This window comes from Euprymna scolopes, chromosome 29, assembly GCF_053919585.1.
Source record: "Euprymna scolopes isolate OS-2025 chromosome 29, ASM5391958v1, whole genome shotgun sequence".
Lineage (NCBI taxonomy): Eukaryota > Metazoa > Mollusca > Cephalopoda > Sepiida > Sepiolidae > Euprymna > Euprymna scolopes.
The window spans coordinates 37,208,080-37,234,826 of NC_136510.1; the positions used below are offsets into that span (position 1 = coordinate 37,208,080).

Below are 26,747 nucleotides of genomic sequence, written 5' to 3' on the forward strand. Positions count from 1 at the left end.
CTCAACATTCACTGACCAGATTTAACTTTCAAACATCACACTGTGTACACATGTCCGATATATTCTTCTTTTAGTCAACAGCTGTTACGCTCTTTTTGGTTAGCTGACCTTTCATTTTCTGTTATTTGTCAATTTGTATACAACAAAATAATGACAGAATCTCTTTGAACTTAATCCGTCCTTGTAATCGCACTGACACCTGCTCCACCCTGTGCTCCAATGGATCCCCAAGATAACAAAACTTTGCCATCCAGATATAAGTTCTCATCCATCACCATCATCTAAGACTTCTTGCACAGAAACTGGTTACCCTCTAATTCTAATGGACACCACAGATTAAAAGGGATCTTCCGAGGGAGCATGTTCCCTTTCCACCACTGACATTTTTGCTACCTCCGATTTGACAGATTTAAGCCAGGAGTAAATGAAAATAATAGCAATGGTATAAATTTGAAAAAATTTGACTTATTCTAAGCCCCACCCACTCCATCCCTTTTAATAGAGGTGTGTTCACCGACCTCCTTGCACAACACCAAAGTTAGACACAAGGTCAGTTTATAATGAGATTTTAACTCCTCAAAAAAAATAAAAATAAAAAACTAGTACTAAATATGTGATAACCAACCTTGTTGGTATTCCTCAATAAGGCTACCTCAGGCAATCAACCATCAACGAACCCAGCGTTTCGACCCTGGGCCCATAAGAGAACACAGGGAAAATGGAATTTCAAGATGCAGAACTTGCAATATATAAATAAGGTGATAAATAAGATTTCAGCGAAGAAAAAAACGTCATTTATTTTTACGTAGAGTAGAACGCCTAGAAATGAAATTCATTGGTTCCGGTTTGGTTTTCATATGCGGAAATGCATTTTACATGTAAATCGCCTAATTTATTCCAAGACGGAGCCAGACATAAGGGACCTCATCACACGAGCTCAACAGCAAATGAGTCACTTTCAGTTCCACAAAATTAATGGTTACTATGCTTAGAACTTCAGTTGTTTGATCTCTATTTTCATACTTAGTGTCTTTTGTTCCCTTTAATTATATTTTGTGTCTAGTCTGCAGTTTTATTAAAAGGTTCCAAGTTATTATGAACCTGTCCTCAGACGGGTGTTCCTGCTAGTATTTTTTTTTATGTGGCACTCCCTCTACAAGGTTGAACCATCTTCTTCCAAAGGAGGAAGTGTCATGAGAATATCAAATTCACAAGTGGTCCCGAGTCACATGTATATTTCAATTAGGGAAAATGATAATGTTAAGTTTATGCAGTTCTGCAGTAGCCCTCCTACATGCAGCATCTTATATTCCCAAATTGGTCACCCATCTGGTACTGACCAGGCTCATTGTTGTTTAACTTCGGTGATCTAACAAAAACCAGTGCGTTAATGTAAGTATGCTATATTATGCTAGTATTAAATAAACATTATTAGTATTGCCTGAGAAAACCGAGGAATCCAAGAAACTCCTGCTACCACCAAGGTTGTGTAGTAGAAGGAGTTGGAGTTAGGCTCATACAACACAAGCAGCCAAAGTTGGATTTTCAACCCTCAAAAAATCAATAGTCTGAATACGAGATGTTTTAAAATAAGGAGTCAAAGTCAGAGTTGGATATTTGGAAATTTCCGACCCTGGTTCTCACCTCTTAATCCTATATAAGTAGTTTTATTTGAATTGTTAACTTTCTATAAATTAACAAGAAAAAAAAAAGTATAATATTGTGGCCGCTGTTTGTAAATCCAGTAAAGTTGCTGTGCATTCTCAGTGTCAAGATGCTGGAAAAATAATTTGTGATACCGAAAACACATGATAACAGATGCAAACAACAAATGCATTAACACATTCGCCGTTAGCTTTAGCTCTATTAAATTTATTGCCAAACTATTTTTTCTGCAATTTTCAAAAAATTAAATTCAACAAATAATGTATATGCATATAATTCGAAATATATATTAAATGTGTGTTTATTTTTTAAAGGAATTGTCAGGAGCCACTTTTACTAAAAGAATTATTTTTTATCAGATTGTATATTTTTTGTACGGTTCAAAAGAGAGTCGCCAACCTAATAGGTCCTGAACTGTCATCTAAGCTTCAGCCTCTGTCTCATTGACGAAATGTAGCATCCTTCTGCCTGTTCTACAAGTACTTTAACGGTGAATGCTCCAACGAACTGAAAGCACTTGTACCCCCCCCCTCGACGTAAATACCCCAGATAAACCCGACAAGCAGCAAAATCCCACCCCTTCACAGTGGAGATCCCTACATGTAAGAGAGCCTTCTACTCCAGTAGTTTCTTCCCCAGAACTGCTAGACTTTGGAATTCCCTTCCAGGTTTCTGCTTCCCAACTGTACTGACATGCAGAAGTTCAAGTGTAACACGAGCCGACATCTTGCTGCCTAACTCCCCCACATAGTACCCCTGTAGCTTATGACCCTGATAGGATCCCCCTACATCAAAATGGCAATGTGCCTTGTTTGGGGTGAAAATGTAATAAAAAAAATAAATAAAAATAACTCAAATCAGCTTTTATTTATAGTGAATTATTCAACTTATAACTCATATGCGTATCTGCTTGAAAAAAAAAAAAAACTATCCAATATGTGTTATTTTGAGATGCCAGTTCAAGTTAAAAGACAGTTATCGTACGTGCCGAGTGCACATTGACTAATAGAAAAAGAACTTTGTTACTATGAATCTACTCATAGCAGGCAAGGCTAAGCAAATGCTAGGGTACGAGAATACTCGTAGTTGGCAGCGAATGTGTTAACCTGTTGTATTAGTATTACAAGCGTATGCTGTATTTTCGTGGACATCGGCAATATTACATACCTAATATGCATCAACAAGTCATATCTTTTTTATTTGTGGGTCAATTTTTAAAAGAATTACATTGATGAAAAGAGAATAGAATAAGCATCCCAATGATGTGAATTTATTTTTCGTTTATGCGTTCAATGATTTTATGGTCCAAGTTAAAAAAAAAAAAAAGAAAAAAAAAAAACGGTAAAAGATGACGACAGCAGAAAGGGAAACTTTTTTTCAATGTTTACATTTCATATGTTACGTTTGTATACATTGCGGAAAATTTAAATGCGATATTCGATTTCAGCATACCCGAAAACCTTAAAAGATAGTACATGTACTATTTTTCTTTAAAAAGACTAAGTACACGCGTTTGTTTTTTAGTGGTAAAAAAAGAAAAAAATATATATATAAATAACAAATAAAAAAGGTACTTGTGCACTTATGCTACCATGCTGAAATAACATTATTTAGAAACCCATTCTTAACATGGGGAAGGAAGGGTGTTTTGTTAACTATTCTGTACTTTCACCGAACAATAAAATAAATATATTGTGAAACTTGAATTTATTTTTAACTCGTTGTCAAGACCATTTTTTCAAATCTGTAAAACAAACCTGTTTTTTTTCTTTCTTTTTTTGTTTTTAACTGAAGATATCTAAATAATAATAATAATTAGGCGGTTCAATAAAGAATTTTTCATTGTGATGCATTTTGTAAATTTTTACCTTGTTTCCACCTTAATATTTTTCTTTTAAGGTTTTTGGGTATGCTGAAAACGAATATCGCATTTAAATTTTCGGCAAATAAGTAGCTTTCCAGATATTAAGCAATGTCATTTCTTATGTTATTGCTGGTGGCCATCTTGGTACATGCGTTTGTGCATAGTTGCTCAGGGTTACATTTGCATGCTCGCACATACTAAGATGGCCACCAGCGATAACATAAGGAATGACATTGCTTAATATCCGGAAAACTACTTATTTGCAGAAAATTCAAATGCGATATTCGTTTTATTTCTGAGATTAATTCATATCTACTCAATTTCTTTTTTTTTCTGTGAGAGGAGTAATAAATACCGGCCATGAATGGCTACACCCAGATTAAGCTCTCCTTTGGTGAGGAGGCAGGAAAATGCCTGCTCTCAATAAAACTATATTTAAATACCACTATAATACTTAATTTTGTTCATGAATAGACACCTATTGTATGATACCATGTGCCAGTTAAAAAAAAAAAAAATTGAAATTTGTACATCTGAATTTATAATTCATGGCTTATGGTAAAGAGATACATCAAATTTGACTGCATAATCAGAAAGAGCACACAATTTTACATAAGAGTGCCAAGTTTTATGAGAATAGCTTGAAAAATAAATAAATGGTGGCAAAATTCTTGAAATGTTGAAGTCCGTAATTTTCTAAAGAAAAATGTTCACAGAAAAGCATAAATTTTGGAACTTAAAATTCTCATAACTTTTGAACTACTGATGGCACTTGCATAATTCAAACGGTTTTAAGCATATTTTACGTTGCTCTTTTGAAGCAAGCTGATGAAATAACAATTATCTAAAAAGAAAAAAAATCAACTTGTAATGCTTGTTGTATATGTTTTATTAAAAGTGAAAAGATTGTGCAAACAAACCGATGGTAATATAAAGGCGAGATCACCAAGTTTGTGTTTATAATAATCTCTAAAAATAAAAGCGTATTTTGTTGTGTGTTGGGAAGCATTTAAACTGTGGAAAGGAAACTCGTTTATAGCATAAAAAAGAAAAAATAAAACCACGAAAAATCTAGAAGCCATGGATCACTTATCAAAAAAAGGGGAGGAGAAATTAACAGAAATGGTAAAAGACAATTGTAAAACAGATGAAATTGTATCTGCGATGGCCATGCCAACAAAGTTATTCGGCGGTATAATATGAAAAAAGGACTTTTATAAAACACTAACCTGGGTGCCCGGGTGTTTGGAGAAGTATGTTGAGCAAAATAAAAAAAAAATAAAAAATAAAGTGGTCATAGGAAGGCAGGCTCAGAATCCGTGACATGAAGGCAGAAAAGAAAGTGAAAGAAAATCTGTCAAAAGTTTTTACGAGACATACAAACACACACACATTTTGCCCTTATATATATATATATATATATGTCACCAGTGTAAGGAGTAGAAGGCGTAATAGACGTAAGCATTAGGGTAATCCGTCTCGGTCTTCTATTAATGTCTAAGGAAAAACTAAATATTGAACAAGTTTAAATATAAACATTAAAACCGCTTCGAAAATTTTTTTCAGAACACAGATCAAAATGTCAAAAAAGAATGACCCTTCCTCAAACTAATTGCAGAAATCTTTCATCCATGATACATAACTCTAGTATGGTACATTGTTATTGACTATGTTGATGTGTGATGCTATCGACATTCCCTCCCAAAGTGATCGGAATAAGAAAAACAAAAAGGAAATAAGTTGATCAACAGAACAAAGGTTACAGGAAGTGAGCTTAGTAGAAAAACATTGGAGAGGAAGTTGTTCACCAAGGTACACAAAAGAAAACTAAAATAGGATTGTTAATCAAGGAATGACAAGTGACTTAGAACAAAGATCAAACATACAGGTTGATTTATTTAGAATTAATGTATGGACAGTTTTAGGAATGGCAGTGAATTTGGCGACAGCTGAGGACAGTTTACAGATGTGAACCAACAACAAAGAAGCTTCGACAGACTACGTAAATGTGGACCTTAGCGTTAGAGGGTAATTTCCTGTGATAATGTTATACACATACCCAGAGCCCAACTGATATATATATATAGAATATGTTGAAGTTTGTGTTTTCTGTATTTTCTATTGTGTTGTTTACTTTTTTTTTTATATGCTTCTGAACCTGTACGCGTCTCCTTGACAGTCGCCAACATTAGAGACAGCAACACGGTCAGAAGAGAAGATGAAAGAAAAGGAATTTACGGCACACAGCATTTGGAGTCAGCGATTGTTGTCGAGCGGGGGAGCTCATGTCCTACATATGGCATCCTAGCAATAAAGCTTTATCTTCAAAAAGATATCATACACTTCGAGCACGTTCAACAGTTGGCAATAAGGATAGTGACAAGACTCTCTATGCTTACTTACGAAAAGCAGCTTCAAAGGCTGAATCTGTTCTTATGTGAGCAAATATACCATCGTTGCTTTCGTCTGAATAGAAAGGCAACAATCTCTGTCCATGTTTCTGATCCCTGAAACAACCTACTAGAAGAGACTGTGATGATGCCTACCTTATACTGGTTCAAAGTAGCCCTGGACGAACATGTTGCTTCATTGAATGTATATATAATTTTCTAGTTTACACTTTTCAAATGCTTGCAAAATTATATTATAAACCTGACAATTCTTTCGTCGTCGTTCTCAAAATCAACACGTGAATTTTGTCAACAAAGAAGTTTATTTACAATCAACTTTTAACAACAAAAAAAGAGAATATAGCAATTGTGTTTAGCTTTAAGGGTGTGTTGGAGATATTGGGTGGTGACAACAGCGGAAAAATGTCAATCAGGTTGGACGACTGTCGGCTTTCTCTCTTTTTCTTTCTCCGGTTGTTTATGTCAACTGTATCTTATAAAGACATGAACCGACATTCCTGAAATATTTCATTTTTTTTTTTTGTTTTTAGTTCTTTATTTTATGCTGCGCAATTCTAACTTCCCGACCGGGAATGTAAGTCGGGCTTTGTTTTCTGTGATAACTACAATTCAGGTCATTTTTATAGGACACAAGAATGTAAATCAAGGTCAATCTGGAATGTACACCTGATTTCATTGGTGTTGCCCTAGCTCAATATCCACCATACATTCATTCATATAAATGTTATATCTTCTGGATTTACTATTCATGTAAAGACGAAATTAGGTATTACAAAAATAGAGCAGAGTTAGACCATGGTCGGTTTTAAGTGTGGGGAAAATCAGCTCTCCAAAAAAAAAAAAAAAAAAAAAAAAAAAAGAAAGAAAGAAAGGCATACTGGATTGAAAAAAAAAAATAAAAAAATAAAATAATTGTCTTGGTCATTAATGAAGTACCGATTATAAATTTTTGAAAGTTACAATATCACCATATTTGTGTGTAGAAAATGTTGAATTTGATGTATATAATTACTTGTGTTCCTATTTACTTTATTTTTACAAAGATTTTTTATTTTTTATTTTTATGCTATGTAGATTTGTTATTGTATTAAAAAATTGCAAATTTAAAAAAAAAATAAAAGTCACTTGTAAGATTTGTTTTCTTTTCTTTCCAAATTTTAAAGAGGGACTATTTAAAAAAATAAATAAAAGAAATAGTTTATTTTCTTTAAATGTAAAAACCTAAAAAGATATTTGCCAAAAAAACTCTGCTAAAAATTGTGACTAAATTCATTTTATTGTTTATTTCAATAATATCGCAAGAAATATTTATAATACTTTGTGCTGATCACCTGAAGGATGATAAAAATCAGTTTGCTCAAAGTTGCTTGAATAGTGAATCAGCAGCAGCAAGTAGTTGCATCTTATTTGGTAAAAATAACAAAGCCCTCATATTTTCTACCTTTTTTATACGCCTTGTATTTTGCTATTTTTTTACCAATAAATTGTATTCGATGTAGTTTTTGTTTGTAAAGCTATTCCAATCATTCCTATAAAGGAAAGTCTCAGTTTACTTTGTATATCACGGCTCTACATTGCGAGTGATTTTTCAAAATGGCGACTAGAAATAATGAAACGCTTATCTTTTGGCAATTGTATTCCTTTCACTGACAATCTTCCAAAGCTCACCACTGAGTGAAAAATATCTTTTCAACTTTTTCTTTTTCATATAAAATGAACAAAGTTAACTTATTTAAACAATAAATATTTAATAGAACAATATACTCTTTTCTTTTTTTAACGAAGGCTGTTTAAAAAAATATCTGAAGAAATTAGAATGTTTATATATTCAAGTATCCACATAAAATTTGTTGTATATTTAGAATTACACTTATTAAAAAAAAAAAAAAACACAAAAATCTTTGATGTACATATTTGTCACAGAACAAACATGTCATATTCCAAAAATCATATGGGTTTGGCTAGTAACTTTTCTATTTGGCTAGTAAACGAAAATATTTAGTTGTCAAAGATTAACTAAAGATAAGTTTGTCCGTAGAGCCCTGTATATAAGACTAGCAGAGCTACCTGACGTTACCCAAGGTAAAAGTAACCTATTTCTACTAAAACTTACTTAGTAACCTATTTCTACTAAAATCTTGCTAGGTCTTCCTTTTTTCTCTTCATCCTCCAGTCAGTTCATTCTTCTCAAGCCAGACACGCACACACAGCTTTGTTTTAGAAGATATTCCTCAAGGAAGGAATCAACATTTTCTTTTCAAACTAGTACATAACACTAGAAAGCCAACAGACTCCAATGGAACCTGGCCTAGTTGATCCCGAGAGAATGATTAATTTTTTAATAAATTTTAGATGTTATACATCAGAGACAATGCCGGACAAGACAATACCAACTTTGTAGTGGTTCACTTTATAGTTTTTAAGTTAATTAAATATACAACACATGCACAAAGACAAATGCCCTTTATATTATAGATGACTAGTAGGGCTATCAGGCTTTGCCTGGAGAAAAAGTGTAACATTTCTATAAAATCTTCTCCTATCCTTTCCCTAACACCTTTTCCTTCTCCACCCAGCAGATTTTTCTTTTGACACACTTTTATGGATTCTTCTAGAAATGAGTTGACAGAGGGGAAATAACTCTTGATTTAAAAATCAGTTATTTCCCTTGAGTTAATTACATGATCTGGATGAGGTCAAAGAATGTCTACATTTTTCTAAATTTTAGATATTCATTTCGGGTAACACCAATCAAGATAATACCAATTTTGTGGGTATTTTTTGTTTTTTGCGTCTTTCGACTTTTAGCCGGGCATAAAACACAAACACACACAACTTTATATTATAGAAGGAAAACCAGAAGAGAGAAAAATGAAATTTTTTTTTTTTTTTTTTTTTTTACCTCATCAGGAGAAATAACTAATTTGAAATTTAAGAGGTCATCTGGGTCTGGAAAATCCACTTGACATGTTTTTGGTAAATTTAATTCGTTCATATCTGAAATTAAAAACAAAACATCAAAATTAAATAACATTTTGTAAAAATTAGTCATGAATTGTTTAATAGAAATTCCATGGTGTTAAGATGCGATTTCTTTGGCATAAAATCTTAATCTAATATAAAAGGCAAAAATGTGTGTGTGTGTGTGTGTGTGTGTGTACTGTTTGTAGGTCTTGCAAAAACAGAATGTGACAAAATCAGTTATCGTTTTAAAGTTCGGTCTCTCAGACAACAAATATCGAAAAATTGGCCAAAAACATTAATTCCTTCACCCTCAACTGGGCACTTTTCTATAAGAAGGGGGTCACTTTTTCCGTTAACATTTTCACAAGTCATCATCTCCATTGGATTGACTACCCTTAATTCAAATGCTCACGACTTCTGGTTTCGCGATGGATGCATTGGCTAAGACATTAGTTTTTTTTTTTTTAATCTTTTCCTCCTTCGTGTTATGGGTTTGAGCCTGCCTGCCACCATTTTTTTTTTTTTTTCTTTATTTAAATGCCTTTCTCCAACCGGGCTTCCTACCAGGATTTCTTACTACAATACCTCTCCACACCTGGGCAACGCTGGGTACCTCCTACTAGTAAAGTAATAAATATGGTCCTGAATAGCAAATACCCTAAATATGATGCCAAATAGTAGGCCCTTACGTTCAAGTAGTAATATGCCTTGCTTGAGGTAGGTTAAAAAAAAAAAAAAAAAAAGTTGTTTCACACACTAAAAATTTTTACATACCAAGCATTCCTGGTATCTGTTAGTTCATCATTGTTTATTTGGCAGATTGGGAGGAAGTTATCAATTTAAGTACAATGTTAAGCAAGTGGTTGTCTTAATAAAATGAGAAGTTTGAGGATTGTGTGAACAAAAAAAAAAAAAAAAAGAAAAGGGTGATGAAAACAGGAAACACACCATGAGCAAGGCTATTAAAGTTGGGGAAGATTCTGGTAGCGTGAAATCAACTGGGAAGCTGGCTAAACACAATGCATATGATAAAGTCTAAATACGAGCCCTTAAAGAAAACCGAGGTTGTCCCTCTCCTTCCTTTCCCATGCCATAATAGCAATTAAGATAAAATAAAAAAAAACAGTAAGTGAGGGAAAGATAAAGGGAGATAGGAGAAAAAAATAAAATCAACTTAAATAGCAATGAAACCATAAGTAATGCAGCATGATCGCTTGATGGGGGAGCGTGACTTACTGTCTACATGTTGGGAGGATTTTTCTAGAACGACCGTTACATCCTGGGCACAATAACCAACTCTTAAACATGATAAATCCATAAGCAAATCTCCTTTACTGCTTGACAGGTTTTGTATAGAGTTCTCAGTGTGATTACTGGCAGAGTTTTCTCCAGGGAATTATCTGGGCTTTGGTGCTGGAATTGAAGGTTGTAAATAAACAAACAACGCATCTTTATTTTATAAAAATAGAATTATTTTCATTTAACATTTATCGAAGAGTATTTTCTTTAACTCTGGGCACACAACCAGTCCCTTCAACAAAATTGAGAGTCCAATTGTACTTACGAATCTTCTCTTGTGGCAAAAAACGAGATATAAAAGAGAGAAAGAGAGAAATATACATACAAATCGAAAATAAATAAACGGAGATATTGTTGTTTAATTTTCAACAGATTGTTCTGAAGGTTAACTTTTAGGAAGCCAAGGTTAGTCAACATTTATCCGACTCTTGGACCGGCGACTGTCACCAAGCCATCAACCCTAGCTGAGCGAGAGACGACACTCTTCACCATGTTTCGATAAAACATGCTTCCAATTCTACTGGTCTTTTCAACAGGAAAAGGAAGGTCAGATATAAGGCCCTCATCATTGTGCCAGACTAACTATATGGAAGAAATCAGCCTTTTTATGTTAAAAAAAAGAAAATAAAAATTTAAAAAAAACAAAAAAAAACAGACTAGGTATTTATGCAAAAATTAGCCTTTTCTGGATACAAAAAAAGAAAAATTCTACAAAGCAAAGAACTCATATGCTTGATGCCTGCAAATTATTCAGTTGTAAAATATATTAAAATATTTTTTATTACATATCTTGTACAATGATAGTTGATTTTACGACATATCAACTCTTTCAGTTATTTAACTCAGAATCCAAACATTTTGATAAAAACATTTTATTATGATTTTGCTAATCGCCTATCGTTTTTTTGGCTAATCATTGGGCCATGGTTTCAAAGGGTTAACATAGCTGCAATTCTGGACAAAAATTAAAATTAGTTCTTTTTTATACCTATCACTCTATATATTAAAATATTTATGCACATTTCACTGAAGAGCAGAGACAACTATTTCTCTTACAATCCTTTTTTTTCCTTTTTGACGGACTAGTTTCTGAACACTCTGTTCGAGTGTAAAAAGAAATTTGTCGTATTCGCAAACGTTTTCGACCTCCTTAAGTCGTCCTCAGGCGAGTGATGAAAAAAAATAATAAAAAAAAAATAAGGTAATGAATTGAATGGAAAATCGTTTAAAATCCTTAAAAGCATTTAAGCGTGCCATCCAAAAAAATGGATTGTAAAAGAAACAAACAAAAGTTGTCTCTGCTCTTCAATGAAACGTGCATAAAAGAGAAAATTCTGCCCAAGTATATTAAAATATTATACATGTTTTTGTTTGCTTTGTGTGTCACCATGTACACTAGATGACGTCATTAGAGAATCTGGGCAGGAGCTGCTAGAAAGATCTTATCCTGCTTTGACAGAGTTCAAAATAGACTTCATAGCCTAGTGGGGGGGGGATGTCCTTTTCTCTTCCCTGCAACCTCTTTCTCACAGAAGAGATGATGTTATTTTCATGGCAAGTGCTCATCTGAGCTCCAATCTATGGTTCTCCCTAACTTTCACGAGAAACACTCGTCTAGCTGAAACCACTATCAATAATTTCCCCCACTTTTTATTCATGCCTAAACCTAAACGTAGATTCCATGAACAAAGCTTCTTTCTTAGAACTGCACACCTATAGAACTCTTCCATTTGCCTGCTTTCCGGCTGACTATAGTATGGTCATCTTCAAGTCCAACGTAAACAAGTTCTTGATGAGCTGTTCCCCTTAAGTAATCCAATTTACCAAATTTCCACTGCTAACAATTACATCACTGTCCCATTGACCACTGTACACTGAGTAACCCTTATCCTCGAGTGGCCTCTGGGCCTTGATAAGCGGCGACTCCTTTGTAAAAAAATGTTAGAAAATATTCTTTAAATTTCTTTTTGTCTTTACTCCTTAAACTTCCTCTTCTTCGTTTTCCTATTCTTCTTCTTCATATTCTCTTCCAACCTTTCATGGCCGATATATCGGCCATAGCCCATAGCTAAAAAGATGACACGGCAGAGATTTCGACCGTCTAATAATACTTTATTGAATAATTTTGCTAATTGCTTATCGTCTTTTTAGCTAATTACTGCTTAATTTGGCCAGGCTCTAAAGGGTTAAACACAAAATGGCAGAACGTAATGTGGAGGATTTTTTTGTTATAGGGAAAAATGATCTTTTTTTTTTTTTTTTTTTATTATTGCTTGAATTAGTCGTTCGTTCTTTTTAAAGATCTGACTTATAAATGGGAACCTGACAGCTACTAGGATTTTGAATCACTCACTATTATCCCAGGGCCACTCCAAGTGGTAACTTCACAATTTTCAAATTGGAGCCTGATCACTGAATGCACTTTTGTATCATATCCAACACAGACAGCGGAGGAGATGAGGGTGTAGGGGGTATAGCTTGAGTAAGTGACACAGTCAGAGAGGAAAGATAAAATGCCTAAGATGTCGGAGGTAGCTTGAGGTCCCTATTTACTTCCCTCCTCACAAGTGCAGAGAGAGACACAAGGTCATTTTATTCAGTGTGAGAAAAATATGGCTCCTCAAAAATATGAACAGAGACGAAAGTAAAAGTGGGCTCAGTTTAGAAGGATTTCTCTTTCATTGACAGAGGACAGACAAGATCAAGTGTAGTATCTGAATAGATACTACACTTTGATCCTAACCAAAAGGCAAACAAGTTTTATTTACCCTTTAGATGACTGCCACTCTGAGTCTGAGTAAACATGGAAGTTATGAGAGCTAATGGGTTACTCCCCACTCCTCAAAGCTTCCAAATTGGAGCCTCACCACAGAATATACACCAAGATCATGTCCAGGTCCTAGAACAACATTTCACACATGCAAAAGCATTAGTTGACAAGAAAGCCAACTTCAGACACACTGTTGAGGTTGACAGAACCTGCGTGATCTGTGACTCTTACATCTAAATATCAATTTATAGTAAAATGAGAGCATGTTTGACACAAGGCTGGTTTAAAACGAGTGCTATACATGGGTTTATATTATGCAAGTGAAACTAAAATACATTTTATAACTTGGTTTGATAAAGTAGCCATGAAGTTTTTTTTCCCCTTTTATTTAAAGGACAAAATAAAAAAAAAAACAAAGAAAATCAGGCAAATATTAATTAAAGAATTGCATGTTTTGTTTAAATTGAAATGTTGAATATTAGAAAGTTTTGTTTGCCAATAGGAGATTTGAGGGGGAGGCAGAGAGGGGTGAGGGAAAAAGAGAGAGAGAGTGAGGGAAGGAGGTAAGAGGGAATGGAGCAAGACAGAAAGAGAAGAAAGAGAGAGAAAAAGAAAAAAATTCCACCCAGCTTGCAGCAACTGGGAATTTATACATAAATCCATAACAGATTAGGAAAAAAAGGGGGGGGGGTCAGGGTTGGATAAAAAAGCAAATGGATACCATCACTGACTATGGAACCAGCAATGTAGAGTTCATTATGTTCAATTAAATAGTAATATCAAGAAAAGTATGAAACTACGATTTTCACTTTTTTCAATTTTCTTCCTTTGAAGACTGTAACGCTAGGTATGAGGCAGCCAAACCAGCTGCCAACATTGCCCCGCTTTTTTATTGAAACCAACCGAGAGCTCTTTTTAGTATCCTCGTTGTTCCCTTAAGTGCAATTCTCTGGATCTTTTTTGCACTTGGTTCACCAGGAATATTAGTTAGCTAGGACTTTGGGTGAATCTGTCATCATATAATTATTGTATATAATTATACGTTAAATAACACGAAAAGGGTTGATATGCCACAAAACTTAAAACCCAAAAGTCAAACGTGTGAGGAGGGTGTAATTTGCCTTCTCTCTCAATTATTGTTTTATATTCAAGTTAATTAGCAGTGGTATTTCTAATATTTAGAAATTGGGAGGACCAACTTAACGTGTGTCGAGATTTGCCACGGGGTGGAGTGGAAGTATAATAAGAAAAACATGAAGTTTGGATTGTTTGGAATCAGCATTTTCTTTTTGTTTCCACTTATTTGTTTTGGTGATGGCGTTCTGCAAGTATGGAATGTTTATTTAAAAACCGACTCTGGTGTCAGATTTGCAGACCCCACCACCACCATCACTCATTTCCAGTCCAGTTAATCTTGACAAAGATTTTCAAAAATACAATAAAAGCTGCAATGTTTAAATAATTATATTTCTGTTTCGGAATTTTTTAGTCTTTACATTGAAATCTTTTTCTTTTTTAAAGTTTACATAAAAAGTCTTACTTTGAAAATTTTATACATATCCACTAAAGAATATTACTGCAAAAAATTTACTTGAATTTACTAGCATCTATATAAAAAAAAAAAAAAAAAAAAAAAAAAAAAAAAAAAAATGGTGCATCAACGGATCGACTTTTTTTTTAAATATGTGGTTTTAAGCAAAAATAACAGTACTTACTTGTCATGTCGAAAATAGTAATATATCATAAAATTTTGAAAATCCATCAAGTAGAACAACTGCTATTGTGTTTTTAGTAAAAAAAAAAAAAAAGTCTATCGCTATGGTATAAAATAGTACATCAGCCATTACGACGCTAAAAAGGGGAGATAAGTATATCCGCTGTATTTGCAATCCTCAACGAGTTCATATCTAGGAAAAATGCAATTTCCTCTAATTTTCCGTAGAAATTACTTTTAACTATAAATAATTTTCTACTCAATGAACTTTCCTAATTTTTGGATATATTACTATTTTCGACACAAGTACTGTTGTTTTTGCTTAAAACCACAAAAAAAAAAAAAAAAAAAAAAAAAAAATCGATCTGTTGACTATCTTAACATCCGAAACATTGTGAAAATGACACTAAAGACAAAAACAATAGTCTGAAGAATCCAATTACGAATAACCAATCATCATAAACTTCAAGTTCTTCATATTTTCAAATGTTTATCCATGAAGTTTGGTCAGACTGTTGATATGGGGGAAAAATTGTTGGTTTTGTTTTTGACTTTGCAGAAATATGATGAGTTTTGCAAAGGGAAAGGAAAAGGTAATACCAATGTTTGGTGCCTTTTAGGTCAGGATTGGTTGGTTGGTTGTTTTTGTTTTACGGCATATCAACCCTTTTCAGGTTATTTAATGCCGAATCAGGTGATTTTGAAGAACAATTTTTTTTTAATAGAATATATTTGTTTTTTTGCAAGTCAGTTTCTATTCAACCCATAGTTGGGACCCTAACAGGTACTACCACTCCGGGTCAGAGTGGACCTGGGAGCTATGGCAATTAAAGGGTGGCTCCACACTCCCCAGAGCCCGCAAGCTGGGGCCTCAGCATCGGATATAGTTTAAGGTCATATCCAGGACCTTTAGGTCAGGAAGCCAGCATCTTCAGACAGCCTGATCTGATAACACCAGCATATAAAACAGACATTAAACCAACTATGATGAGAAAGAACATACGAATAACAGATCGATATAAATTTCTGGACATTATATTAAACGAGTTGTCTTTCATCTCCCATATAAGGTTTCTGGGATGATCTTTTCTAGTGGTGACCCACACTGACTGTAAAGCTAATAAGACATCATTAAATCACACCAAACAAACTGTAGCATGTTACACAAGGTAGAACTGCACGCCTGTGGAACTCTGTTCCGTCTGCCTGCTTCCCACCGGATTACAACTTGGATGTGTTCAAGTCCAACGTTAACAAATTCCTAATGAACCGCCCCCTTAAGTAAACACTTCAAATCTCCACACTAACGTAATGTACTTGCAATAACCCTCATCCCTGAGTGGCTTCCGGGCCTTGATAAGTGGTGATCACTGTGTAAAAAAAAAAAAAAAAAAAAAAAAAAAACAAGACAGAGAAATATCAAATGGAGGTGATGTTAGAGTAAAATGTAAATAGCTTGGCTCAATGCGAGACATAGAGAAAGACATCAAAAGACTAAAAGACACTGGCCAAAACATCAGAATAAAACAATGTTTTTTTAAGTAAGATACCGAGAAAAGTCATGCAAGTCAGCTAGCCAACGAAAGCCTTGAACAAGAAGAAGTCAGCTTAACCCAACCAGAGCGAATGCTGTTGCAATAACTTAGAAGACGTAGGAGTCCATCTTGTCAATATGTCAGTGAAGAAGTAAAGTTGATAGACATTCAAAGCATTTTCTTGTACAACTTGGAGCTGATGACACTAAAATCATCAAAATACAACACTGATCCTTTTCAAAGGAAGCTACTGAGAAAAGGTTTCATTTACATCAACTGGACAAAGGCAGCCTTGAACAAAGATCTCTACCGTTGCACCAAAGCTACGATACTAAAAAGAACGGTGATAGTGCATTGTACGAATCAGAAGTCGGTAATTGTGTATATTAAAAATCAGATTTCTCGTAAATCTCCACTCAGGTTCGACCAGCGCCTAATATCGCCGCCAGAATATACTGAGCGTCATTAAAAACACCAAGAAACCCGATCAAATTAAAAAATGCTAGGAAACAAAAAATAACATTTATCTGGAAAACTCATAAATTAAATATAGAAACCTTTTATTTTTTGTGTAAATACGTAGAAACATTTTTTTCCTGTGATTAAAAACTAAGGTACTTTTACACCTTACGTACTGGTTATTTGGGGTAAGGGGTAGGGTTTTGTTTTGATTAGAGGATGGGGTTAGGACTTGCTCCAGCGTCTGTAATATTTTATCTGAGCTGGTTAATTCCTCATCATGTGCTCCATTGATATGACTGATTAAAATTTTAAAAATTTCTTTCTTCCAATTTATCAAAAGTCGTCTGCTGTGCATTGGCTAATCACATCCGTTATTGCTTTCTGATTGGTTGATTAGCAACGTAACTAGTTTCCGGTCCAGCCATAAAAGACATTTACGAGAAGTCTGGTTCATAATATGCAACAGTAAAGACACATCCGGTCTGTACAATGCACCAGTACCAAAAGTACATATATGTCAGAACCCAATGAAGATTTTTAAAAGCTAAAAGCTTGTTTATTCTTTAAAATAAATTTATTTGGGAGAGAAAAAATACATTGTTATTTGTTTTTGTAATTTCTATAATATAATTCAAATACATAATATAAATTTAATATAATTCATATAATAAAATTTCTATAATATAATTCAAATACATGTTTTTTTTTTAAATTTCCATAATATAATTCAAATATTCATATAATTAAATTTCTATAATATAATTCAAATACAAGACAATGTTTTCAGAGTGCTAACATTTTTCTTATTAACTTATAACTAGGGCTATGACAACAGCATATTCTTTTCATTGTTTTGACTATAGAGTATATATCAGTTAATATCTTATGTTTTTAGATAGAGTGATATGGTTTTCTGTTGATTAACTGTGTCGGATATATACTCCAGAGTCAAAACAATGAAAAGAATATTCTCTTGTTTCAGCCCTACTCATAGCACACAGCCATGTGTGGCACAAGGCATTTAAACCAACCATGATTAACGCCTCCATGGACTAGAGTTGAGAGTTGTCCTCAAAGACAAACACTTTTATAGATATATACATAACTGCATTATTGCATAAAACATATTTGCACAAATTCACAATCGCTTGACTGCCATCATTTTTGAGTAAAATGTAAAAAGACAGACTTTGGTTACCCCCCTCCTCGGTTACTCTGTTTATTATTTAAGTATAATTTGCAATTTGAAAACTCTTTTCATTATTAATTAATTTTCTATTCTATCATTTTTCATTATTTCTGGATATTTAACTAATTTTGACACGACAAGTAGATAACATTGGTTTGAATTGTAATTCAAAATTTTAATTTTCGTTCTAATACCGAAGCAACAATTTTTTTTTTTTACGTAAGCAGATCACTAATGAATAAGTAAACCAAAATAGTTTTTGACCAATTTTACGGCCGGATATTTCCTTTAAAATAATTCACATTGCTAACAGTAATATTTACCCCATGTAAGTAACGTTTACCCAAGTAAGCGGTTCTCATTCTTAGTAAAAGTTTTGGTTCTTGTACTTAGAATATTTCAGTACTTATGAAGTCAGTCCTGAATATCAATGCAGAATCTAGATTATTGAAGTAAAAACTAGACAAATAATTTTTCTTTTCTTTTAAACACAGAATGAAAACTGATATTTGGTGAAGGTACATTATAGTTAACAAAACTCCTTGTGTTAAGAATGGGTTTCTAAATAAAATTAGGTCCTGGCCCAAAATTTACCCTATATTAAAACACACAAAAAAAGAAAAACATTTAAGATGTACGTAGTCATGCCAGAAAGAAAATATTGTATTCCAAAATCATGTAAATTTATCAAGTTTTTTTTATAAAGAAAATCACTTTAAGCGAATTTGAATTTGTTCAATGTTAAAAATGGCTTTTTAAAATATCGCAAGTTCCAATTTTTTTTTTAGTTATTGCCCTTGTTTTTAATATGATATCGCAGTATCGTCACTGTTTGTTTCGGCATAAAATTTGATTTTATTTAAAAATAAAATTACTTGATCATTCAATTTACGTGATTTTTTGGTGTACGCCATTTCCTTTCCATCACAGGTACGCACATTATACCAATTTTTTTCTTTATTTTTGTTTATTAATATAGGGGGAAATTATGATTTAGAAACCTATTTTTAACATAGGGAGGAGGCTATGTTAACTATTATGTACCTTCACTCTGCTTTTTATTTATTTTACTAGCAGGCCGCCTGGCGTTGCCCAGTCATAAAATATGCATAACTATAATATTTTAATTTATACAGAAACTGCATGCGAGTATTGTTTTTTTCTAAACCTTTCACTTCTTGTAAGTAAAAAAAAAGAAAAAAATACTCAAACTGAACCAAAACCTAAAGACAGTGAGTCAAATACGATAACCATTACACCAGCATGACAATTGTTAGGTGTTTTCAAACTACTTATTCTTAACATACATAATCTGTAATGTGAACTATTTGCACATTCGTGAAATAGTTAGCAAACATAAAAATCTGATGACTCCCATGTATCGATTATTCAATTTTGATCCCTTTAGCAGCCCTTTTTCCGGATGAAAATGGATTAAAAAGTTTTTCACATGTCTGAATATACTATATACCAAATTTCAAGTGTGTAGATCAAAAATTCGATGAATATATAGGTTGAGAAGTGTTCTCACTTTTATAGATATACAGATTATATTTGTTATTTGTCTAGAAAAGAACATGTTTTTTAGTGTTTACTTAAGGTCACAGCCAATTTACACCCACCCATCCTTTTTTTCTTTTATTAAGCCACTAGCCTGGGTGCCCAGGTGTTTAGAAATGTAGGTTAAAAAAAAAAAAAAAGAAAAAAAAAAGTGGTAGTAGGGAGGTAGGCTCAAACCCGTACCGCAAAGGAAGAAAAGAAAGTGAAAAAAAAAAACCCAAAAAAAAACTTGACATCTTTGCTGTTGCGCCCATCGCCAAACCAGAAGTGACAAATGTTTTAAGGCTAGTCAATCGAAAAGAGGGGATGACTTTTGAAAATATCGGTGAAAAAAGCAACCCTTCCCTGTAGAAAAGTGCCCAGTTGAGGGTGAAGGAATTAATGTTTTTGGCCAATTTTTTTATATTTGTCGTTCAAAGGGTTGAGCTTTAAAATGATACTGATCTCGTGAAAATCCATCGCTTGTGTCAAAAGTTTTAGGCAGATATACAAACATACATACATTTAAACAGACAGGTGAGATTTATATTATAGACTAGCGGGGGTGGGGGGGGTACCTGGCGTTGCCTGGGTGTTTGTAGGTGTGTGTTTTTGGGTAAATGAAAAAAATCGTTGGTTGTTAAAAAAAAACGAAACCTTCATGCGCAGTTGGAAAATAATAAAGTGTGAAAAAAAAAAAAAAAAATGTGCGACTTGGCAAGTGCCCGTTTTTGACGAGTTAATGACGTGAACTTTGAATGCGGGGACAGTGTTTTATTTACTGCAAATCTGTTCGCTTCTTTTTTTTTATACAAAAAAGCTTAATGCACATGCGGTGATCGAAAATTGTTGAATATTTATGTTTTGAAAGTTGGGCAAATTAAATAGACAGGTGACCCCGGTTAATTCATATAAATTATCATTTAGGCGCGATATAAAAAGTTTTAAGTTGTGAGACGACCGATCGGTTCTCGGAAAAAAGTCTTTCTTGGACATACACGAAAACACACACACAAACATTTTTGCTTTTATATTTATAGATGACCACAGAGATGTTAGCAATAGACAGAAGCTACTAAGCTAATTACGGATTTAGGGAGATCACGATAGACAATACAGAACTCTGAAAATGTGACAGTGATACACATTCATTCAGACGATTTTGAGGCATCACGTTCAGGACTGCAGAACATGAAGCAAAAAGAAAATTGACGATACATCTAAGCAAACACCGGTGTGATTATGAAGGGGGTCCAAGTATGCCGTCACAGGTTTGATCTGTTCAACCAGAGCACAGGACAGTATTTAAGCATTTCAGTGGGGCAAGAACCATGAAATGGTCTGTAGGCAACTGTTACATTCCAGCGAGTAGACAGCAGATCTAATCCAAGTAGATTATATACTCCAGAAGGAACAGAGTTTCGGCAGGGAACATGTAGTATATATCTGACTAGCAGGTGTTTGGAGGCATGTGTTGAGCAAAAAAAAAAAAACCATGGTAATAGGCAGGCATACAAGTTCGAACCCGTGACGCAAAAGAAGCTGATGTGTCCATGATGCGACCAAAAGTCAAAGGCGTTGAAATTAACCAAAGTCAATTCAACGGCGACAATGACTTGTAAAAATGTTGGCTTAAAAAAAAACCAAAAAAAAAACCCTTTGTACAAAACGGCTGAGTTTAGGATGAAGGAATTAATGTTTTTGGCCAATTTTTCAATATTTGTCATCTGAGATGTTGAGCTTCAAAATGATTTTGATCTTGTTGGATCCGTCACCTCTGTCAAAAGTTTTTGCGAGACATACATACATATATTTAAACAGACAGGTGAGATTTATATTATAGACTAGCAGGGATGCCCAGCATTGCCTGGGTGTTTGTCATTGTGTGTGCGTGTGTAGGAAAAAAAACCAAAAAGTTTTGGTAGATAGGTAGGCTCGAAACTGAAGCCTTGAGGCGAAGGTGGAAAAAAGTGATAGCCTGATAACTTACCGCGACGCTATGAGGGCAGAGGAATTGAGAATTAAATTAAACGATTAAAAAGTTAAGTGAATGAATTCACACAGGTGCGTAAATTTAATGAGGTCAAACATCACGCCACAGGGGAATGAAATCCTGCACTTAACTTTGGCTGCTTCAAACCAGTTTCTGCGTATTTGTTTGTTTCTCCAAGATGTTGGGGGAAAATCAGCTTCCCGCATTGATCAAAACTCATTGTTTACTGAATGTCTCTGGTGGGAAAGCCAAGGAACTGATTTCGTTTCAATTAGTTTCACTTTATATATAGTAAAAAACAAACATGCGGGAACACAGTATAGTGTGACTTTTATAAAATAAAAGTCGCTAAAAGAAAAGATAGACAGGACCTCCTTTCGTAAATCGGAGATATTATAATCTCAGGAGTATATAAAAAGTTCTAAGAATTAGCGACTCCTCCCCCCTGAAAAAGCCTTTGCCGGATATACAAAAAAAAAGCGCGCACACACACACACACACACATTTTCACTTTTATATAATAGATGGTGCGATGCTGTAGACTCAAAAGAATCAGAACACCTTGCCAAGTCCAGCGAACACTGGGGAACTGTATTCCAAGTTAAGACGAACCATTATCTTATAAAGCAAATGCCATTCACGAGGAATGTGGTAGCTTAGGATACGTAACATGTAAAGCTCCCTATTAACCCTGTTGGATATATAGAGCAAGTTGTCAAACCTGAAATTGGTAGATATTAATACTCCCAGATAGTTATGACATTTTGAGAATAGCACAAATGTGTCATAAAACGAAATTCCATGGACAGAAGATATCAAAAGGACAATAGTACAACTATTTTTTCTAGATTGATCAGCATGCAGGTCCCAGTCCCCCATACACTCAGACACAAAAACAAGCAGCAACTGCAAGTATACTGACGCTATGTAAGGGTCTAAGTGTGTGTCATCAGCATAAGAGCTTGGGAACACAGTCAAGTTGTCACCGTTAAAATGAGATGTTGTGTTGTCCATTAATGCCAGCAGATTATTGATGAAAAGCAAAAGTAATGTTAGCGCAATAACATTTCCCTGCGGCAGTCTATCTGATAAACAGCCAGTGACAAAAGTAGTCTGTAGCCGATTAGACAGACAGTTGCAGATCTAAGAGAAGAGCTTGCCTCAGACGCCAAATGAGGATAGTTTTTGCTGCAGGGCCAAGTGAGGAACAATCCCAAATGCATTGTTAAGATCTAAAAATGCCGAAATTGTGCACCTCTTAGCCTCACGTTATGAGGCCACGTGTTGATAAAGATAGGCAGCTTGTTCCATGGCAGAGTGCGATTTTAGAAAACTGAACTGAGATGGATGAACTTATTTTCTATGAGACGTGAAGTAAGGCAGTTGTCCATAATGTGCTCCATAACCTTGCCAAGACAAGACATCAGAGAAATTGGATGATAGCCATATATCACATTTGTGCTTGGAAACTGGAAACAGGGTGGAGGTCTTCCATAGAAGAGGCATGCGACCAGGAACAAATGACAGATTAAACAAATAAGCCAAGGGGGTTTCAATAATGAGCGAGCACACCGCTTGAGCAGAATATTGGGAATATTATCCAGTTCTTTCCAGTGTCGTTTATTCAGTTTTGCAAAAACAATATCTGGCGTGAACTGAATGTTAGTAAGTATAGTGCACCGCACTCAAAAAAGTTGTACCTGCGTAGTGCCGATTAAGAAGCGCCGCTAAAGCAAATGATATGCTGGCTGTAACCGTTATGAATTGGTACCCTGTTTTGTGGTAATTTTTACTTACCGGGACTCGATGTGGAGAGGTGAAGCAATGGAATTCTGTGTGGCAGTCGTTCAAGCAAAAGGTTTGAAAATGCTTGGTCGACTGATTTTATAATAGTGTTTGGTTTTTTGTCCATTCAAGTGGGTTGGATGTGACAACATTTGCATAGAATCGACTAGTGGGTTATAAAAACACCCCTATTGTCGATATGTATTGGTCTTTTTGTTTAGTCCAGTTATACGTTTCGTAGTTACTTTTACAAGGATGATCTGTCGTTATAAGCAACGAGGCAATTCGTTGCAACTCCAGTTAACCGAGAAAAGCTGTGAAGGATTCACCACGCAAGGTAAGAGTGTCATTGTTTTTTTCCTTCTAAGTCGAGTTCAGGTTTAACACGTTGAGTTGCAGAAAAGTCTGCCCCCCCTCGCCCACTTTAGTCGGTTAAAAATCCGACACTTTGAAGTGGTTAATTTTCTTTGAATCAACTTTTTTATTTAGGGAGTTTTGAGCATTTATTCGTATAGACAACAAAACAAAAAAATGGTCGGAAAACAAACATAACAAATAAAGGTTACCAAAGGCAGGCAAAGTTACCCTTCTACCTACCTGGATAAGTTTTTAGGTGTTTTAACATTTTAAAGCGTTTATTGAATTCAGTTCAAAAAACATGTGTCGAACGTTACGTTAGAACAAGAAAAGAAATAACGGACATGGAGTCTCGATAATCACACAAAAATTGAACAAAATACTATTTTTTTCAACTTTATTTTGGGAGGGGGGAGACTATATTAAAAAAATTACATTTGTATGCTTTAGTGTCTGCTATTTTTTAAAAACATTTTTTTTTCTAGCGCGGCTTTCAAATTTCGTATCCTCTAACTCGGACAAACAGACTCAGGATCGACTATCGATACTCAGAACTTCATAAGTACCGAAATTATCTAGGTACCCATTCCTTACAATACCCAACATAGTTTACGGACCGTGCTGAAAATAACGTTATTTTTAAAAAAAACAAAAACATTTTTAACAGGGGGTGGGCGGGATTATTAAAGGAAAGAAAAAAAGCTAATTAAATTGCAAAAAAATAAATAAATCTCAATGATGCGCGTATGTACTCAACATGGAACAAAGATGTCACAATCCAAAAATAAGATAAATTGATCAAGTAGTTATATATATATATATATATATACAATAAAAATTATTTTGGACCATCTTCCAATTACGCGATTTCCTTGGATTTTACTTGTGCGAATGGAAAATTAAATTAACTTTCTTGGACATACATTTTTGAATTTTACCGTCATTGGATACTTTACCTTTCACCTGACTATCCATTCACGTGAAATCACCTTTTTCTTCACCATATTTCCTCTGCTTCACTTTTTGTTATCAGGTAAGATCTTTGACTTACTTGCAGTTTCATCAAATACTTTTGTATGCAAAATCCGATCCCGCATTTTGCTAATTCCTATCCTTTGATGAGAATGAAAGTATTTCTTCGAAACTCCGCGGATTAAGGACTATCCACTTATTAAGTGTTTCCTTTTCAGATTAAATATGTTTTAAACTCTTTTTCGAAATGTTTTATTAACTATTTTCTCTTATATATATATATATATATATATATATATATATATATATATATATAAATATATATATAGGGTGTGTATTACCGTACACATATATTCGAAAAAGTTGTCAAAAAAATATATATAACAAATAAATGTTATCAAAGGCAAGATAAGTTACTTTTCTACCAAACTGGATAATTTTTTAGTGTTTTTATTCAATGTAACATGTTTATTCAGCTCGATAAACATACAGTGTTTATCGATGTATTGGAAAATTCCAAATGGCGCCCGGCTCTCTCTTTAACACGGTAGGTTTGGGAAAAGGTGTTATAAATAAAAAAAACTAAACAAAATACTGTTGTAAACTCGCTCAATATATATTACCGTGACAGTTTGACATATTTTCGGTGGGTTTCTAATAATATTTTGTCTAGTTTATCATTAAAACACCTTTTTCCCGAACTTACCGTGTTAAAGATAGAGTCGGACGCCATTTTGAATTTTCCAATACATCGGTAAACACTGTATGTTTTTCGAGCTGAATAAACATGTTACATTGAATAAAAACACAAAAAATATATCCAGTTTGGTAGAAAAGTAACTTATCTTGCCTTTGATAACATTTATTTGTTATATATTTGTTTTTGACAACTTTTTCGAATCTATGTGTACAGTAAAACAAACCCGGGAAATAACTAGTCTTGTTACAATTCCAATAATGGGGATCCTCGTGAAAGTATGTTTTATGAAATAATATGTTACTAATTGCGACAAAAAAAAAAAAAATAATAAGTAAATAACATTGCTTTTTAATGAAAATTCAATTTTGCAGCTATTTTCGGTCTTATAGCGAAAAAAGCATTAAAAAAAAAATTTGATCAATTTACGCGATTTTTAGAATATGACATCTTCGTTCAGTGACAGGTATGTACATAATTTAAAAAAAAAAAGAAGAATTTTCTGTCTGTTTTAAAAATATGTTTAATTTTAAATACGCAGCTTTTTTTGTTAATGTCAACTACCTTAAAGTTGAAAAGTTCAAGATAAACGATTACTTATTACGTTATTACTTTAAAAGAAGAGAAGAACGGAAAGAGATTCGTTAATCTTGGAAACGAAAAGACTTTTTACCAATTATTGGTTTTGATTATTTTTATATGTTGAAAAAGAAAGGGGGGGGGCATTTCAAATAAAATAAATATTTAGAAGGTAACGAAATAATTTACACAATAATAAAAAAAGAAAGTTAGTAATTTGTTTTAAAACCAACGGAAGAAGATCGAAGCGAAAATAAAAATGGATATCTGCTATTTACAAATCTAACGAGTTGGAATGAAAAATGAAAGCTAAAAGAAAGAAAAAGACAACATGTCGGACCTTTTTGTATTCTTAATTGGGCTGCCGATGCTTTCTTCTGGCTTCCGCCTCGATCTGCCGGATCAGCTCCATCTTTTTTCTGTTTTAAGGAGAATAACCTAATCATATTGGAATATTGTCACTTATAAGTTTCCAAGAAAGTGACGCACAGACAGACATAAGTAAAGCGAAGCTTATCTAAAAACCGGAAGTTTAGTTTCGTATCATTTTCTTTTTTGTTTTTCTTTTTTTAATTTAAATTGTATTTTATTTTTTTAAAAACTCACTTTATAAAATCAACAACCAGATTTAAAAGCAGTTTTTTTTTTTTAATATGTCCAACAAATATTTTTTGCAAAATTTTACCCCATGTCAAACGTAAAATATCTACCCGATTCTTAGCCACCATAGCGTAGGACAGAACGAGTAACCATTCTTAAATATTTCCAAAATGGCTGCCTTTTTTTTTTGTTTCAAAACACCGTATATATTTTTAATTATTTTTCGTTTAATCCTCGTAATATCCCGCCATTCTTTATATTTTAATTATTGAAAAATACCGAAAAGTAGCAAGAAAAAAAGTAAACAAAACAACAATAAAAATATGTCCATCATTAACCCCAACACTAACCC

General features: G+C 33.8%; 1 protein-coding gene across 1 annotated transcript in view; it reads right to left on the reverse strand.

Moving 5' to 3' along the window:
• Nucleotides 1-26,304, reverse strand: part of LOC145252592 (NEDD8-conjugating enzyme Ubc12) — a 48,735-nt gene extending 22,431 nt beyond the window's left edge. Inside the window, exons 1-2 of the mRNA XM_080112274.1 lie at nucleotides 26,136-26,304; nucleotides 8,843-8,937 (exon numbers count right to left, since the gene is read on the reverse strand). Of these exons, the coding sequence (XP_079968400.1) occupies nucleotides 8,843-8,937; nucleotides 26,136-26,241 (201 nt within the window). The 5' untranslated portion in view covers nucleotides 26,242-26,304. The remainder of the gene's footprint in view (nucleotides 1-8,842; nucleotides 8,938-26,135) is intronic.
• Nucleotides 26,305-26,747: the final 443 nt, after the last annotated feature.